At 35.7% G+C, this 18,456-nt stretch overlaps 1 protein-coding gene across 41 annotated transcripts in view; it reads right to left on the reverse strand.

Moving 5' to 3' along the window:
* Positions 1 to 18,456, reverse strand: part of LOC100186514 (filamin-C) — a 36,349-nt gene that overhangs the window by 17,516 nt on the left and 377 nt on the right. For 6 of the 41 annotated variants that reach the window (XM_026836937.1, XM_026836936.1, XM_026836914.1 and 3 more), the window contains exons 3-47: positions 18,149 to 18,403; positions 17,892 to 18,053; positions 17,661 to 17,822; positions 17,317 to 17,586; positions 16,206 to 16,367; positions 15,982 to 16,137; positions 15,638 to 15,907; positions 15,374 to 15,535; positions 15,144 to 15,305; positions 14,850 to 15,062; positions 14,618 to 14,752; positions 14,381 to 14,542; positions 14,131 to 14,265; positions 13,681 to 13,836; positions 13,294 to 13,554; positions 13,075 to 13,227; positions 12,792 to 12,941; positions 12,479 to 12,682; positions 12,195 to 12,344; positions 11,912 to 12,061; positions 11,345 to 11,494; positions 11,061 to 11,210; positions 10,776 to 10,925; positions 10,492 to 10,641; positions 10,206 to 10,355; positions 9,923 to 10,072; positions 9,653 to 9,802; positions 9,309 to 9,443; positions 8,744 to 9,028; positions 8,412 to 8,618; positions 8,050 to 8,187; positions 7,834 to 7,976; positions 7,395 to 7,521; positions 6,717 to 6,910; positions 6,166 to 6,426; positions 5,677 to 5,926; positions 5,232 to 5,357; positions 4,775 to 4,911; positions 4,287 to 4,443; positions 3,778 to 3,942; positions 3,255 to 3,425; positions 2,826 to 2,993; positions 2,232 to 2,430; positions 1,680 to 1,831; positions 1,281 to 1,415 (exon numbers count right to left, since the gene is read on the reverse strand). In XM_026836937.1, coding sequence (XP_026692738.1) covers positions 1,281 to 1,415; positions 1,680 to 1,831; positions 2,232 to 2,430; positions 2,826 to 2,993; positions 3,255 to 3,425; positions 3,778 to 3,942; positions 4,287 to 4,443; positions 4,775 to 4,911; positions 5,232 to 5,357; positions 5,677 to 5,926; positions 6,166 to 6,426; positions 6,717 to 6,910; positions 7,395 to 7,521; positions 7,834 to 7,976; positions 8,050 to 8,187; positions 8,412 to 8,618; positions 8,744 to 9,028; positions 9,309 to 9,443; positions 9,653 to 9,802; positions 9,923 to 10,072; positions 10,206 to 10,355; positions 10,492 to 10,641; positions 10,776 to 10,925; positions 11,061 to 11,210; positions 11,345 to 11,494; positions 11,912 to 12,061; positions 12,195 to 12,344; positions 12,479 to 12,682; positions 12,792 to 12,941; positions 13,075 to 13,227; positions 13,294 to 13,554; positions 13,681 to 13,836; positions 14,131 to 14,265; positions 14,381 to 14,542; positions 14,618 to 14,752; positions 14,850 to 15,062; positions 15,144 to 15,305; positions 15,374 to 15,535; positions 15,638 to 15,907; positions 15,982 to 16,137; positions 16,206 to 16,367; positions 17,317 to 17,586; positions 17,661 to 17,822; positions 17,892 to 18,053; positions 18,149 to 18,341 — 7,768 coding nt within the window. In that variant the 5' untranslated portion in view covers positions 18,342 to 18,403. Of the gene's footprint in view, positions 1 to 1,280; positions 1,416 to 1,679; positions 1,832 to 2,231; positions 2,431 to 2,825; positions 2,994 to 3,254; positions 3,426 to 3,777; positions 3,943 to 4,286; positions 4,444 to 4,774; positions 4,912 to 5,231; positions 5,358 to 5,676; positions 5,927 to 6,165; positions 6,427 to 6,716; positions 6,911 to 7,394; positions 7,522 to 7,833; positions 7,977 to 8,049; positions 8,188 to 8,411; positions 8,619 to 8,743; positions 9,029 to 9,308; positions 9,444 to 9,652; positions 9,803 to 9,922; positions 10,073 to 10,205; positions 10,356 to 10,491; positions 10,642 to 10,775; positions 10,926 to 11,060; positions 11,211 to 11,344; positions 11,495 to 11,911; positions 12,062 to 12,194; positions 12,345 to 12,478; positions 12,683 to 12,791; positions 12,942 to 13,074; positions 13,228 to 13,293; positions 13,555 to 13,680; positions 13,837 to 14,130; positions 14,266 to 14,380; positions 14,543 to 14,617; positions 14,753 to 14,849; positions 15,063 to 15,143; positions 15,306 to 15,373; positions 15,536 to 15,637; positions 15,908 to 15,981; positions 16,138 to 16,205; positions 16,368 to 16,467; positions 16,738 to 16,811; positions 16,968 to 17,316; positions 17,587 to 17,660; positions 17,823 to 17,891; positions 18,054 to 18,148; positions 18,404 to 18,456 lie in introns of all 41 variants that reach the window. The other 35 variants (XM_026836917.1, XM_026836913.1, XM_026836918.1 and 32 more) reach the window with 35 other exon arrangements.

The raw sequence follows: 18,456 nt of genomic DNA on the forward strand, positions 1-18,456 counted from the left end.
ATATTTTCCCCGCCATAGGTGATGTTTACCTCATATTCACCAGGTGCTGTCGGTAGGTATTCGACAGCGCATGTTCCATCCTTGCTATCCTGATAAAACGAGATTAAACCGGTTTATAATGTGTCGTACGAGTATTATAAGGTAATGAGCCGAGTCAGGTGTAATTCCAAGGTACCCGGCATGGCTTACCAAAGGACTTTGACAATTTAGAATAGCTTAATGTATTTTGGAACATTTTCTGTAAATTAACTCTTTTTTCGATGTTTTTACTAAAAAACAATAAAAAATATTTTTGTTACTAAAAAACAGTAAAAGATTTTTTTAATACTAAGTAGCAGTGAAACTTAAAGTAACATTACTTTTACAGCACTTCTAAAAGTAAAAATAAAATCAATATTAAAAAATATATTTTTTATATAAAACTTCCAAACTTCATTTTCACTCACAGTGCATGTAATTTTTGCATCAGAAGGTCCTTCAACGACAAGTCCAAGACCTCCAGTTCCAGCCCCTCTTGTATCCACCATAAACTTGGCTGGTTTGGCTGTAGTACCTTGCTCCAAGCCTGGACCATATGCTTTTACCTTGGTAGGGTCGCAACCTTCATCTACACCAACGTTAAACGGAGATCCAGGAACTGGGACGTCATCATAGTCAACAATGACTTGATGGGGACCTGGAATAGGGAATTTTTAGTAACATTTTTTAGTAGTACTGGTTTTATATATATTTTGTGCACCACTTTGTCCAGCGCTGTGGTACAGTTGGTTAGCGCGCCTGCCTTTAGAGATAAGGGATTCAAGGCCGGTCTCTACTACCATTGTAGGCATATCTTGGGCAAGAGCAAGACACAAAAAATAGCAATTGCTCCAACCGATGTTTAAATTTGGTATGATTGTATCTAATTTGTAAATTTTTCAGTAGCACTATTTTACTGTGATAATAAAACTTTGTGGGTTACTGCATTTTAAATTTTTGTATAGTTATAACTTGAATAAACCAAACCACTTGTAACCACTGGGTTGAAGCAATTACTGATATGTGTTTTAACAGACATGCCCACAATAGTGTCCACATTGGACTTTTGACCAACATTGGTCTATATACTGGTGGCAGGGCGCGGCATAGGACCTTAACCATACAAAAATAACCCTAACCCCTACAAAAAAAAAGAGAAGTCTAGGCCCAATCCATAAACATTAAAATATAACACTGTCTCCTAAATTTCAAATATAACCCACCTTTTTCATAGGGAGAGTATTTTGCATCATATGTTCCATCTCTATTGTCTTTCAAATCAACAGGAACTGCAGTTCCAGATGGTCCAACAGCTTTAGCGGTGACATGTTTACCCCCACGTGGAGCGAGACATCCAGCATCAACTTGAAACTCTGCTTCAACATCAGCAAGAACACCTGTATGATATTAAGATTAAAAACCGCTAATTAATGTGAGTGTTACATGTTTTACACTGAGTAACAAGGGTAGATATAAGGAAAGTACTTGGTTTTTTTTGTAAAATTAAATTTTTAGCGAAAACACAAAACTATAATAGTATGTGTACCTATCAAAAAAATGTTTTACAAAAAAAAATATCACAAAGTTAAAATTTGACAAAAATATTTTCATTAAATTGAATTTTTGATATAAAAACTCTTATAAAAAGTACACCCCCTTACCATCAGGTTGGACACCAGGGCCAGTAGTTCTGACTCCACTTGTATCCACATCTGGTTTGATTGGAACACTAACTGGTGACTTGGGCACGGAGATGCCGCCATATTGTACGTTCACTAATGCCTTGCCTGGCTTGTTGGGCACAAATGTGATGCTGAAAAAAAGTTCATATTTTTGTGATAATGTTCATTTGATGGTTTATATATTTTATTGAATGAATGGTAATTATTTATCCATGAGCGGTAGGGTATTGGCAGTTGTTATAATACACCTATTTTATACACATTATGCCTGCCCAGGAGTTACTATGCATGTTATTATTTGTATTGTATTTCTGAAAAATTCCGGCAACACAAAAAAACTGACATAAGACCAAAACCAATGTAACTTGTAATAAATATAGCGAATCTAACCCCGATCTGGTGCTTATAGAGTTAAACGATTCTTGCGTAAAGAAATACAGTAAGGATCTGGTGCTACGAAAACACAACTCAAGATCCTTATTCTATAAGACTAAATTTTTCTCTGTTTTTGTTTAAGCTAAAAAAACTTACTCATGTGTTCCATCTCCATTATCTTTAACCTTGGTAGGAACTTTAGTTCCGTCATCGTTTAGCACATCTGCTGTAAGAGGTGCGTCTCCAGCACTGCAGCAATCAGCGCATATCTTGCTTGGCTTTCCTATTTTTCCACTTTCAAGACCTGGCCCGCTTAAATCAACCTTAGAAGCATCAAACGCTGGCTCGATTTTAGCTGAAAAACAATACAATTAGGTTTTCAAACAAAAAAAATACAGACAGATATTGAATAATGGCACAATTTTAGCTAAAAAATGATAAAAAAATAGTTTTCCAACAAAAACAAAAAAAATAGTTTGCATTTTGTGGTTTTGTAAAACAGTATCTGCTACATTTTAGCAATGTTAGCAAAAAAAAAACATATTAAACTAAAAAAAAACAGATAAAAAGTACTGTATAACATTATTAAAATTCCAGTACAGCACCTCTATATTTAAATCAATTTTATATTATTCTTTACAGATTATTTTTTACACATAAAAGTAAAGTAGTCGTAAATTAAAAAATTTCAGTGCATAACCTAAACTGACAGAGTTTTGAACCCAGTACCCATTAGTTACAACTGCTTACCATTGAATGGAGATCCTGGAATATGTTTATCAGCGAATAAAACATTAATCTTGTAATCTCCTGCCTCTGTAGGCATGTATGCCACAGAGCATGAACCATCTCCATTATCAATGCATTCAATTTTAGCTTCACAGGGCCCTTCAACAGTAAGTCCAAGACCACCATTGCCTATTTAAAAAAACAAAGAAATATTACAAAAAAATAATAAAAAAGTCACAAAAATTTTAAAAATGTAAAATATATATCGAATATTCCAAAAAAAGTTCCAAAAAATCGTAACATAATTTCAAAATTACAAAAAAGTTTAAAAATTATAAAAATATTACATATAAAAAATCAAACTATGCAAAATTTTGCTACAGAATATAAACTTTTAACATTATAAAATTAAATAAAAGTTATGTTAAATTTTGGTCAAAAGTTCCAAACCTGCATCTGCAGTTTCAATGGTAAAGGGTGCAGATTGGTTGACCACCCCACCAGAAAGACCGGGGCCATATGCTCGGACTTTGCTGGGGTCAGCGGGGGTCAAAGCATCCACCAAGAAAGGACTTCCACGGACGGGAATTCCATCGTACGCAACATTCACTCTGTGTGGACCTATAGTAAAATATATCAGAGTTAAATGGAATAAATATAATCATCTACAAAGTTGAATAAGTGGTAACTCAAAAGCAGTCACAGGGTGTATAAAACAGAATATCTGTGTTATAACGACCGTCGTTTTCTATGCGAGGTTAAGTAAGTTACATAATGCATTCATTTATTCATTGAAATGTTCAACAAAAGGCACAAAGGTATGACTATTAAAACCTATCCAGTATTCTTTAGGTTTGTCTAAGGTAACTTTTTACTCGGATATTAATATATACGGAACTATATACCGTAATTTTAGGCACCAGAGAAGTGAAACTTGTATTTAAAAAAAATGAAGTAGATTCTAATCCCCCACCTTCTTCTACAGGAGTAAAATGGCATTTCTTCCCGTTAGGTGTCTTCTTATCGTGAACATGTATTGGAAGATTAGAAGGTCCAACAACATCCACATCCAACTTTCCTTGTCCTCCTGCTCCCTTGGTGAGGACCTCAAACTCTTGTGGTTTTCCAACATCCATTTCTGAGGAGGTGTTAACAGAATATCATTTTTTTCAATTGTAATTTATTTGAATGTTTTTTAACATAAATTTTCTCAGTTGATTTGGGACTAGGAATCAGTACAGTTACCTATGTTACGTTAATTAGAATATTTTTTGGATTCAAAGTATTTTAGACAAACAATAAGAAAATTTAGACAACGAATAAGGGACCACTGAGTTGGAGCAATTGCTGTTAAATATACTGCCTAAGGACAAAAATACCCATTGGTGGCAGCATCGAGCCTTGAACCAGTAACCCTCTTAGCTAAATACAGGCATGATAAACCTAACCACAGCGCTGAACAAAACATTGATAATTTCTTACTGTCTTCAAGGCCTTTGACTTTGACAGCGTTTACATCTAAAGCTGGTGCAACATCAACTGGGAAAGGAGAGTTAGGAATCTTATCCCCACCATAAGTTACTTCTACGTCCATTGGTCCTTCCGCGTGAGGTGTGTAGGACACAGTGTATGTATTGTCCTGTTATGATGTAACGTGGTTTAGTTATGTTTCAGGCTTTAAACTGAATGAATGAAGGTTACTGGCTTTATCCTCATGTGGCGGTAAAACGACAGTCATTATAACATAGGTGTTATGTTTCTTTGTTTACAACCAAATGGGATGATAAAACAGAATAAAAACATGGACCATCTTACACCAATACTATATGAAAAAAAGCATATATAAACAAATACTTTGTAAATGTGTTCATTTAAAACACTTTATCTTTGCCAGGCCTACATTTTACCCTATTTAAAACCACTGTGGTATACATATAACCATCTTATACACTATGTAATAGTCATCTTACTTTGTTATCCAGAATGTCAGCCTTGCTTGCTGGAGGCTTATATGAACCTCTGGCTGGTTTGAATTGAACATTTGGTTTTGCCTTTCCAGCACCCTTGGTGTATATGGTAAAGTGGGTGGGCTTGCCGCATTCAACACCTTGGAAAATAAACAATTTTAGGTTTGGGTGTGGTGTATAAAGTAAAAGCAATATAGAACTCGAAATATTTAAAGAAAAAAAAAACTAATAATTATAAAATCTATTAGGCTTATTACCAGTTAATATCTACACACAATTCTAGTAAATCAGTGTTTTAATATCTGGAATTTCAAGCGAAAAAACTAGCGGAAAATTTGCACAACTTATTAGGTACAAATTTATGTTTTCGATAAGCAATAAAATTCTAGTGTTTTCTGTATAAATATAATTTATGTATATGAGCAATGTACAATGATCTAAACTACTACATTATCTTTACCTTCTTTTTCAATCCCTGGTCCATCAGCTTTGACTTTCTTTGCATTATGTGACGAAGCAACATTTACTGTGATTGGTGATTTTGGAACTGGTTGTTCAGCAAACAGAACCATAATGGTGTGCTCACCTGTGAACAAAATAATGGCTGATTATCAGTTTATAAGCCAAGCTACAAACAATGTCGAATCAGTTTTTTTAGTAAATTGTAATATTTTTTTTTTGGGGGGGGGGACGAAATAGCATTTTACTATTACAATGTTAATGAAACACTTTGAAAAATATTGAAGCAAAATTTGCTTAGTGTTTTGCATCAAACACATGAGCCTATCAGTGTTGAGCATTTAACTCGGTATCCTTCGGTAACTATGCAAAAGCTTAACCATTGACCTACATGACAAAATCCCCTTTAAAATACCTAAATAAAAAAAAAATATTTAATTTCCCACCTGGGCCTGGAGGTGTGTATTTCACTGTAAAAGTGTCTGAAGCATCGTTTTTAATGATTTCAAATTCAACATCCCTTTCTGTAGGTCCAACCACTCCAGCTGCACACTTGATACCAATGCTAACATCTCCATTACCAGCTCTTGCACAATCCACTGTGAAGTAGGTGGGCTCTTCTGCTTTAAGACCTGGTTCAACTCCTGGTCCATACACCTTTACTTTGTCAGGGTAAGAGTCTTCATTGACGTTAACCTATGGGGAAAATACATTAGGTTTAAGTTTAAGTTTCCATGGTAGTAAAGGGTAATGTAACATAAGTGATAACTCGTAAACTGGCACGAGGTGTATGAACACCTGTGTTATAAAGACTTTCGTTTTCCGGCCAAGCGAGATAAATTAAGCTACATTTGAAACAGAACACTTGTGTTATAACAACTGCCATTGCCCACCAAGCAAGAAAAAAATAGGTTACATTTATTAGTATTCCTTACCCTGAATGGGCTGTCCTTCACAGCAACACCATCATAAGATGGAATAATGGTGTGTTTGATTGGATTCTTAGGTGTGTAGTCACAGTCATAAGTCCCATCTCCATTATCTTTCACTTTCACTGGCAGATTCTCTCCATCTGCAGCAACAGCTACGACCTCGACGGGGGCAGGAGCTCCTGCTCGCTTTGCGTCGACAGTAAAGTTGGTAGGGCGGCCGTTAACGGGGGTACCAGATTCAAGACCAGGACCGTAGGCTTTGACCTGGGATAAGGAAAATAATATGCAACTGATTTACAAAGTTTTTTTCCTATGTTATACCATAGTACACAAGAAAAGCACTTACAAACCTCATACTATAGCACTACACATAGGTTTGTATAAAGGGTTGGTACAAAAAGATTGTTTTTTTTTTGCACAAAAAATAGATTAAAAATAGTTTAAACGGAAAAATAAACGAGAAATTTAGTTTTAAACAAAAATTTGGAATCAACATGGTTAAATAGAAAAACTTTTGCATTAAAAATTAGTTCGACATTTTATGCAAAACATACCATGTCAGGTCTACTCTTGGTATCAGCAGGGGCAATCTGTGCCATGAATGGAGAACCTTTGATATCATTATCATCACATACGACATGTACAGCATATTCTCCTGGTTCAGTTGGGTGGTATTTCACATCACATGAACCATCGCCACAATCTTCACATTCAATCTTGGCTTGAGATGGTCCCTCAATTGAGAACCCTGGTATTTAAGGTATATTTTTTTTATTTAACCTCATATGGGAAAATTTGTACGGACCTGCCATTGATTAACAGTACAATTACTATTATGTATAACGTAGAAAGGAATGTAACTTGCTTTATCCTTACATGAAGCAAAAACAACAGTAGTAATTACATAGATGTTCTGTTTCATATGGCTCATGCTAGCTCACGAGTTATTTTGTATGTAACTTTGTGGGGGAATATTTTATCTAAGTGGCTGACAATTTAGACAACCCATTAGTAACCATAGGGTTGGAGAAATATCTATTAAGTGTCATGCCCGAGAATACATACGGCCACAATGGTAGCAGCAACAAGCCTTAAATTTGTTTGAACGTGGTAGCACCCTGGGAGTTGGGGTAATGGGCCCAACCCTACCCAAATTCATAGAAGGACCTCACCCTCACAGAATACAACAAAACCACTGCGCTAGGTTTGTTATTTTTTTCCACATTACATACCAAGCTGTCCGACTTCAGTTCCAATAGTTTCCACAACAAAATCAGCAGAGTGACCAACTTTACCACCATGCAAACCTGGACCATAAGCTCTCACTTTTTGCGCGCCTGCTTCAGGACCAACTAATATCTGGTAGAGAAAAATAAACGGTCAATAATTTAAACACAGTGTGTTCTTGGTAAGCATTGAGATCAAAAACTGGGAACACCATTATTAGCACAACATTTTTTACTATCTTTTATTACCCCATTTGTTAGTAAACAGAAAATATTTACAGAATCATATAACTGTACTGTTTATCCTAATGACTCTAAAAGGGGGTTGTTGATAGTTCAAATCACGATCACGAAAATATAGAAATTTATGTGCTTTACAGATATTTTCTAAAGGCATAGGGCTACTTTCTATTCGCCTCTATTTATAAATAACAGTATTAGAAACCTCGAATGGGCTTTTTGGAATTGGTTTTCCTCCAAATGTGACATCGACGGTGTAGTTCCCTTGTTTTAGTGGGTAATACTCGCAATCAAACACTTCAGGCTCTTTGGGATTTTTCTTTACTGTCACAGGTTCGTTACTTCCCCCTAAAACAATAGGTTTAAAATCACATTATTATATTGCAGCTAAAATTTAAATAGAATAAATAAAGATTCTCACTTGGCCCCTTGACTGTGACTTTAAGATCTGCGTCACCAGCATCTTTAGTTGTTACATGGAAGTCTGCTTTTTCCCGCATACGAAGACCAGTGGGTTGAATTCCTCTGCCATAAGCACGGCATGCATTGGCATTGAAAGCTGTAAAAGATGGAAAAAATTTAGTTATTTATATCTTATGTGTATGGATGTATGGAGTGATTTCCAGTTTTTAAGTGGTATCTGTGATTCAGATATTCTTGAAAACTGGTGTAGCTGTAAATGAAGATGTTAAAACTAAAATCGCTTGGTATTTTCTGTGAAATGTATGAGTAGTTTAAATACACCAAGTTTTCTTAGTGATTTGGTAAAAGCTTTTAATTTACATATGAGAATATAAAATGCTGATGAAGGAATGGTAGTTTTGAGGAAATTGTGACCGAAACTTGTTTTTGGGAAACCTGGAAGCTGAGTTTGTTGAGTTGGTCTTTTAGCCTGTTGTGCCTCAATGGGCTTTTCATTTACAGGCTTAATTGCATCCTCTTTAAGCCCAGTTGGTGGTTTACTTTTTGAACCAGGTTTTGGGGCTTTGCCTAAAGAAATTATTTCACGTTTAGGAGCTTTTCCTAAAGAAAATATTTCACTGTACTAATACAGCAGAAAAAATGTTTTAAGAAAGTAAAAGAAATATATTAGGTTTTTTAGTGTGTTTGGCAACCTGGTGGTAAAAATTGCTCAGGACTCATTTCTACACTTCTCTCTAACTGTGCTTCAACAGGCTCTTCAATGACCGGTTGAATCAGGTTTTCTTCTTCAATAACCGGTTTAAACTGGTCTTCTTCATTTATGTCAACAGAAGAGCCCAGTTTAAAGTCTGGAGATATTTTTCCAGAAGACAGTTCAAGTTTACTGGGGTCATCTGGTTTGGACTGATCCACAGAAGAACCCAATTTAAACTCCGGAGAATTGATTCCAGATTCCCAATTTGGGTTGATAGTGTTGTCTGAATTAATTAAAATATAACCTGTTTTTGTCTAGCCATATTGTAACACAGTTAGGCTTGAGTTAATTATTCAACCATAGACTACAAGGCAGATCCCCTGACAGGCTAAGCCTTGCCATTAGGCCTTACTCATAAAGTAGTTGCATAATGTAGAACTGAAACCACCCGTAAGTATAAATTGTAACTCAACAAACATAAAGCAACAGAAGAAAGGAGATTATTTCTTAAAACTAATTCCCTTTTAGAGAAACAGAGAATAAAGCATGATTTTCGAAGCAACCTGGTAGTTTTAAATCTTCCAATGCATTTATTTGCACATCCAAATCATCAGGTTTATTTGGGCATTCTTTTGCCAGCTCAAAAGGAGTGCCAATTTTAGGAGACTGTTCTCCAGATTTTAAACCCACTGAGCCTACTAAACAAATTTAACGTTTAAATAAAGTTTAAAATTTTCAAGTCTTTTTAGGGACTGCTGTCAGATTGTTTATCCTGTTAAAGTTTTTTTGTTGCTTAGTTTGTGTATCAGGTTAGGATGATCACCTTCATATTCTAAAATGGGTTCATTAGGTTTAACATGTTAACAGTGTAAAAAAAACAAATAAAAGACACCATGTTATTGTAAACCTGGTAATTCTGTGTCTACAGAATCATCTGTTGGTTTGGAAGAGTCCGACATGCCCGGGAATTTTGGCATAGTAAGACCAAATTTAAAACCCCTTTTATCTTTTGGAGTCTGCTCACCAGATGACATTTCAGGATCATTGTTTTTGTTTTCTACAATAGTTAAAGTCACTTTAAAGTTTTGCTACAGCTTAAAAGTTTGTTCTGTTAGAAACACACTTCTTTGCCATAAATAATATAAAAGCAACTGAAACTGCATCATGCTGGTAAGACCTGGTAATTCTGTGTCTACGGGATCATCAATTTCTTTTGTAGAGTCAGACAGACCAGGAAATTTTGGCATAGTAAGACCAGGTTTAAATCCTTTTTTGTCTTTCGGAGTCTGCTCACCAGATGACGTTTCAGGATCATCGTTTTTGTTTTCTACAATAGTTAAAGTCACTTTAAAGTTTTGCTACACAAAAAAACGTTAATTAAAAAGTTTGTTCTGTTAGAAACACACTTCTTTGCCATAAATAATATAAAAGCAACTGAAACTGCATCATGCTGGTAAGACCTGGTAATTCTGTGTCTATGGGATCATCAATTTCTTTTGTAGAGCCAGACAGACCAGGAAATTTTGGCATATTAAGACCAAATTTGAACCCTTTTTTGTCTTTAGGAGTCTGCTCACCAGATGACATTTCAGGATCATTGTTTTTGTTTTCTACAGTAAGTTAAAGTCACTTTAAATGTTTGCTACACAAGAAAAACTGGTAATTAAAGAGCTTGTTCTGTTAGAAACAAATGCCTTTGCCATAAATTATATGAAAGCAACTGAAACTGCATCATGCTGGTAAGACCTGGTAATTCTGTGTCTATGGGATCATCAGTTTCTTTTGTAGAGCCAGACAGACCAGGAAATTTTGGCATATTAAGACCAAATTTAAACCCTTTTTTGTCTTTAGGAGTCTGCTCTCCAGATGACATTTCAGGATCATTGTTTTTGTTTTCTAGAACAGTTAAAGTCACTTTAAAGTTTGCTACACAAGAAAAACTGGTAATTAAAGAGTTTGTTTTGTTAGAAACAAATGCCTTTGCCATAAATTATATGAAAGCAACTGAAACTGCATCATGCTGGTAAGACCTGGTAATTCTGTGTCTATGGGATCATCAATTTCTTTTGTAGAGCCAGACAGACCAGGAAATTTTGGCATATTAAGACCAAAATTGAATCCCTTTTTGTCTTTCGGAGTCTGCTCACCAGATGACATTTCAGGATCATCGTTTTTGTTTTCTACATACAGTTAAAGTCACTTTAAAGTTTTGCTACACAAGAGAAACTGTTAATTTGAGTTTGTTTTGTTAGAAACAAATGTCTTTGCCATAAATTATATGAAAGCAAACTGAAACTGCATCATGCTGTTAAGACCTGGTAATTCTGTGTCTATGGGGTCATCAGTTTCTTTTGTAGAGCCAGACAGACCAGGAAATTTTGGCATGTTAAGACCAAGTTTAAATCCTTTTTTGTCTTTCGGAGTCTGCTCACCAGATGACGTTTCAGGATCATCGTTTTTGTTTTCTACATATAGTTAAAGTCACTTTAAAGTTTTGCTACAGAAGAGGAACTGTTACTTTGAGTTTGTTTTGTTAGAAACAAATGTCTTTGCCATAAATTATATGAAAGCAACTGAAACTGCATCATGCTGGTAAGACCTGGTAACTCTGTGTCTATGGGATCATCAATTTCTTTTGTAGAGTCAGACAGACCAGGAAATTTTGGCATAGTAAGACCAAAATTAAATCCCTTTTTGTCTTTCGGAGTCTGCTCACCAGATGACGTTTCAGGATCATTGTTTTTGTTTTCTACATAGTTAAAGTCACTTTAAAGTTTTGCTACAGAAGAGAAACTGTTACTTTGAGTTTGTTTTGTTAGAAACAAATGTCTTTGCCATAAATTATATGAAAGCAAACTGAAACTGCATCATGCTGGTAAGACCTGGTAATTCTGTGTCTATGGGGTCATCAATTTCTTTTGTAGAGCCAGACAGACCAGGAAATTTTGGCATGTAAGACCAGGATTAAATCCTTTTTTGTCTTTCGGAGTCTGCTCACCAGATGACATTTCAGGATCATTGTTTTTGTTTTCTACATAAGTTAAGTCACTTTAAAGTTTTGCTACAGAAGAGGAACTGGTAAATAAAGAGTTTGTTTTGTTAGAAACAAATGTCTTTGCCATAAATTATATGAAAGCAAACTGAAACTGCATCATGCTTGCAAGACCTGGTAATTCTGTGTCTCTGGGGTCATCAATTTCTTTTGTAGAACCAGACAGACCAGGAAATTTTGGCATGTTAAGACCAAAATTAAATCCCTTTTTGTCTTTCGGAGTCTGCTCACCAGATGACATTTCAGGCTCATTGTTTTTGTTTTCTACATAAGTTAAGTCACTTTAAGTTTTGCTACAGAAGAGCAACTGTTAAATAAGAGTTTGTTTTGTTAGAAACAAATGTCTTTGCCATAAATTATATGAAAGCAAACTGAAACTGCATCATGTTGATAAGACCTGGTAACTCTGTGTCTATGGGATCATCAATTTCTTTTGTAGAACCAGACAGACCAGGAAATTTTGGCATAGTAAGACCAAATTTAAATCCCTTTTTGTCTTTTGGAGTCTGCTCACCAGATGACATATCAGGCTCATTGTTTTTGTTTTCTACATAAGTTAAAGTCATCTTAAATTTTTGCTACAGAATAGAAACTGTTAAATAAAATTTGTTTTGTTAGAAACGAATGTCTTTGCCATAAATTATATGAAACCAAACTGAAACAGCATCATGCGGTTAAGACCTGGTAATTCTGTGTCTACGGGATCATCAATTTCTTTTATAGAGCCAGACAGACTAGGAAATTTTGGCATGTTAAGACCAAAATTAAATCCTTTTTTGTCTTTAGGAGTCTGCTCACCAGATGATGTTTCAGGCTCATTGGAAGCACTTCCAAGTTTATAAACTGGTAAACTTTTCTCTGGCTCCATGCTGGGAACAACAGATTCTACAAGAAGATTCATTATTTTGATCCATTTAGTTGAAAAGAAACATGTTGGAAACATAGTTTCTTCTGTTGCTTCATGCAAAACCTAAAGCCAAATAATTGTAGGAACCTGGCATCTCTAATGAACCGATAGGACTTTGTTCAGCTGGTACATCTACATCTGGGTTATTCTGATCTTTCACAGGTGTTTCAAGAGCTGCCCCAATTTTGCAATCTGGTGACTTTTCATTGCTTGCCAAATCAGGCTTTTTCATATCGCCTTTACGAAATAAAGATAGAAGATTTTGCATGTAGGTAAAAACTGATGAGAAGCTTTGGTTAGAACAGTGTTGTTAGCAGGAAAAGTAAATATGTGTAATAACTTAGTTCAACTAAAGATGCCTCTAGGAAACCTGAAAACACTGGTAGTCCCATTTCAATATCTGCTTCCTTTGTTTGATCTACACCTGGTGTAACTTGCTCCACTCCAGGGAGGTCCATTGACGGTCCAAGTTTAAATTTAGGTGATAGGTCTTCAAGTTCTAATTCTGGTTGAAAGAATTCTTCTGAAATAATCAAGACAAAAATGTATCTTCTGATTATTGTATGGGAAAGTAAGCAATAAGACAAACCATCATCATTGTCTGAGTTGGACTGCTTAACATTGCCATCTTCAATAGATGGATAGCCAGTAAACAACTTAGGGAACTTGCAGCAGCCTAACAAGTTGGGAGATTGGTCTCCAGAAGAAGAATCTAGTTCTGGTTGAGATTCAACAGGATTCTGTATAACTGGTTGCACAGTTTCCTCGCCTTGTGGAAGTTCAAGTGATGCCCCAAGATTTAGATCAGGAGAGTTCATGTCATTTTCTAAATATTTTTGAACACCTTTATCTAAAAAATGCTGATCATTAAATTAAATGAAAAGTATGTTGACAGCAGAGCCAATGGTTTTGTCATTTATGGACAGACTTTAATTGGCTGCAACAGTAATTTACATCATAAAACATTCTAAGGAACCTGGCAAATCTTGCTCGTACAGTTTCATATCCGGTTGGGCATGAACAGCACTTTCGGTAACTGGTACGATCATATCTGTTTGAGGTATATCCATACACCCATCATAACCAAATGATGGCAGACCAGACTCCAACTGTGGTGCGGTGGATATCTTGTCTGATAGAATTGGTTTTAACATGAACTAAAGAAATTTCTTTAATAATAATAATATTATAACTTTTATTTGTCTCCTCGATTACGGTAGCGTGGATTGATAAATGTTTAAAACCAAAAGACAGGATATAGCAACAAAACAAGACATGACCCATACAATGATACGACCTGTAAAATAGGGAAAATCAGCTTTGAGGAAAATTAATTCAAAGATTGGGCCATGATGGAAAAGCAAAACCCCCCAAAAGAAATTCCACTAATAGTTCAGTTATACAATACAACATGTATCTTGGACACCTGGAAGCTCTGAATCTTCAGTTTGCATTACAGGCATTGATTCTTCTGGAACATCAATAACTGGTGCGGCAACTACATCCTCCTCAGGTAGTGAAAAGTACATATCATCATCCAGTTTTAAAGGAGATTTCCGACCTAATGTTAATTTTTCAAAATTTTTACTCAAACAAATTCATTGCCAATGTTAATGTTGCTGAAAACAATATGGGAATTTGTTTGCAGTAAACAAATTTGCTGGCATTGCAAACACCTTGTAGCTGAGGACCAGCTGTTAAATCCATATCCAAGTAAGCACCAACAAGGTCATCAGTGTCCAATTTATTTCCATCATTTGAGTTACCATCCAAAGGCATATCAGAAGTAAGACTGGGTGACTGAGTGTCAAAATCCAAGCCTGTATTCAACCCAATATCTATGTAAATAGGAATTTTTTGTACATGTTGCAGGCTGTGGTTGATAAATATTAAAAACTGGTGAATTTTATCACCTGGAGTATCCAGATCTACTGTTGGCCCGACTGTATCAGGTTTTGACGAATCTGGGCCACCAAATACCAAAGGATCACCAACTTTAAATTTAGGTGTTTCGGTATTAGATTCTAAGCCAGGTTTACCAACGTCATCTAAAGAAGAATGTTTTGGAGTAAAAACGAAACACATATGAGAAAGTATCAGAAACTTGTTTCAAACATAGTTTCTTGCACAGGCTGTTTCAAAAACCTGAAACTTTCTTTGGGCCTGATTTCGTACTGGCATTCAAAGCAGGTAATGTGCTAAGAGAATCACCCCCAAATGATGGCAAATCAATTTTAGGCTGAGATTCAACAATGTTTTCAGAAACTGGTGTGATTGTATCTTCTTGTGGAAACATATCAAGACTTGCCCCACGTTTAAAATCAGGCGAACATTCACCATCAAAATCTGTATTAATATCTAAAGGAAACAAATCCAATATTGTATAGGGGGAGTAGAGAAATGTTTAAAAATGAAAGCAACATTGGCTTCTGTAATAACCTGGCAGTTCAGCATTTCCGACTGCTAAGTTATTTGGTTCTGCTTCAATAGGATTCTCAAGAGTTGGTGTAACTATATCATCAGCGGACATTTCCAAAACTCCACCTAATTTTAAGCTAGGGGAATCTTCCTCATCTGGCAATGATGTTTCAATGGATTTATCTAATATGTATAGAAATGTGTAATACTTTTGAATGCAGAAAGCTTGTTATAATCAACTGGTTTGCAACCTGGAAGATCTTGTATGTCAGATGTTTCAAGTTCCACCTCTCCTTTTATGGGCTCAACTTCAGCTGGTAGTACCATACCTATGCCAGGTGTTTCCAAAGCACCACCAAGTTTATGTTCAGGGGATTGATCACTAGAATCTAATTCAGTTTTTGCAACATCGTCTAAGTAAAGGAAATCAAAACCAAAAGAACAAAACCGAATTTAAAAATAAAACAAGAAACTTGTTCCAAACATAGTTTCTTCTACATGACTGTTTTAGAAACCTGGAATTTTCTTTTGTTCGGTTGGATCCAATTCCTTATTAGCATTTTTATCAGCAGGATCACCTTTGAAAAATCGATTTAACTTGATACTGAAACTTCGTATCAAACCAGGAGACTCTTCCCCAGATGATAGTGATTCAATTTCTGGTTGAGATTCATCCAAGTTTTCAGAATCTGGTTTGGTCAAGCTCTCTTCTGGAGACATATCAAGACTTCCCCCAAGTTTAAAATCAGGGGAGTCTATATTAATGTCAGAACTTGGTTTAATATCTAAAAGAAATAGTTCAACTATTACTCAAAGAAAATTGTTTACAAACGAAACTAAGATTGGCTTCTGTAATAACCTGGTAGTTCAACATCTACAACATTATTTGGTTCCATTGCAACAGGAATGTCAAGATCTGGTGTAGCTATGTCACCAGCAGGTGCATCCAAAGCTTCACCCAATTTTAAACTAGGAGAATCTTTTACATCTGGCAATGATGTTTCAATGGATTTGTCTAATTCAAATATACATATTTAATACTTTTGAATACAAAAAGCTTGCTATAAGCAACTGGTTTGCAACCTGAATGATCTGGTATGCCAGGTGTTTCAAGTTCTACGTCTTCCTTTATGGGCTCAGCTTCAGCTGGTAGTACCATACCTATACCAGGTGTTTCCAAAGCACCACCGAGTTTATGTTCAGGCGATTGATCACTAGAATCTAACTCAGTTTTTGCAACATCATCTAAGTAAGGGAAATCACAATAAAAAGTAAAAAAGAGAATGTAAAAAAAACAAGAAACTTGTTCCAAACATAGTTTCTTCTGCATTGCTCTTTTAGAAACCTGGGATTTCCTCTTGCTCAGTTGGATCCAAGTCCTTATTGGGATTTTGATCACCGGGATCACCTTTAAAAAATCGATTTAACTTGGTACTGAAACTTCGTATTAAACCAGGAGACTCTTCCCCAGATGATGGTGATTCAATTTCAGGTTGAGATTTAACAATGTCTTGAGAATCTGGTTTTGCCAAATCCTCTTCCGGAGACATATCAAGACCTCCTCCAAGTTTAAATTCAGGGGTGTCCACATCAATGTCAGAACCTGTTTTAACATCTAAAAGAAACAATTCAGCAGTTACTTCAAGAAAATTCTTTACAAAAGAAATTAGGATTGGCTTCTGTAATAACCTGGTAGTTCAACATCTACAACATTATTTGGTTCTATTGCAACAGGAATGTCAAGATCTTGTGTAGCTATGTCACCAGCAGGTACTTCCAAAGCTCCACCTACTTTTAAACTGGGAGAATCTTCTACATCTGGCAATGATGTTTCAATGGAGTTGTCTAATACAAAGAGAGCAATAAATGAGCTTGTTATAGCCAAAAATATGTCAAGCCCAGACAAAAACAAAAGCTGATTTTGCAACCTGGAAGATCTGGTATGTTAGGTGTTTTCAGTTCTATCGTCTCCCTTTATGGGCTCAGCTTCAGCTGGTAGTACCATACCTATACCAGGTGTTTCCAAAGCACCACCAAGTTTATGTTTAGGTGACTTCTCGCCAGAATCTAGTTCAGTTTTTGCAACATCGTCTAAGAAAGGGAAGTCACAACAAAAGGAACAAGAAAAAATGTGAAAAATAAAACAAGAAACTTGTTCCAAACATAGTTTCTTCTGCATGGATGTTTTAGAAACCTGGAATTCCCTCTTGTTCAGTTGGATCCAAGTCCTTATTGGCATTTTGATTAGCGGGATCACCTTTGAAAAATCGATTTAACTTGATACTGAAACTTCGTATTAAACCAGGAGACTCTTCTCCAGATGATGATGATTCAATTTCTGGTTGAGAATCATCTAAGTTTTCAGAATCTGGTTTTGTCAAGTTCTCTTCTGGACACATATCAAGACTTGTCCCAAGTTTAAAGTCAGGGGATTGGTTCCTAATGTCAGAATATGTTTTAAAATCTGAAAGAAACAAATCCATCAGTAGTCAAAATAAAGTTAATTTCAAAGATAGTTGAATTGGCTTCTGCAATAACCTGGTAGTTCAGCAACTGTAACTGTCTCATTGTTTGGATCTGCTTCAACAGAATTGCCAAGATCTGGTGTAACTACATCATCGGCAGGTATATCCAAAGCTCCACCTAATTTTATGCTAGGAGAATCTTCTACATCTGGCAACGACGCTTCAATGGATGTGTCTAATACAAGAGACAATTAATAATGTAACACTCTTGTAAATTAAAATCCAAAATCAAGTCCTTGGCAACCTGGAAGATCTGGTATATCAGGTGATTCAAATTTTATTTCTCCCTTTAAAGGCTCAACTTCATTTGGTAGTACCATACCAATACTAGGTGTTTCCAAAGCATCACCAAGTTCATGCTCAGATGACTTCTCACCAGACTCTAATTCATTTTTTGCAACATCATCTGGGATATGAAGCCAATAAGCACAAATAAAAATGCAAAAATAAAATCAGAAACTTGTTTCTAACAAAGTTTCTTCTGCATGGCTGTTTTAAAACCTGAAATTTTTTTTCGTTTGATGGGTTTTAAATCTGCTTCTGGCTGATCACTACTGAAGAATTTGCGTATTTTGACACTGACACTAGTTATCATACTGGGAGACACTTCTCCAGATGATGGTGATTCAATTTCTGGTTGAGATTCAACAATGTCTTCAGAAACTGGTGTGGTTGTGTCTTCCTCTGGAGACATACCAAGACTTGCCCCAAGTTTGAAATCAGGAGATTCTATTTCACCAAAATCTGTTTTAACATCTGTGAAAACAGTTCAAGGTTTACAGGAAAAACTACATTACTAAAGATAAGGT

The sequence above is a fragment of the Ciona intestinalis genome, chromosome 12 (assembly GCF_000224145.3).
Source record: "Ciona intestinalis chromosome 12, KH, whole genome shotgun sequence".
NCBI classification, from domain to species: domain Eukaryota; kingdom Metazoa; phylum Chordata; class Ascidiacea; order Phlebobranchia; family Cionidae; genus Ciona; species Ciona intestinalis.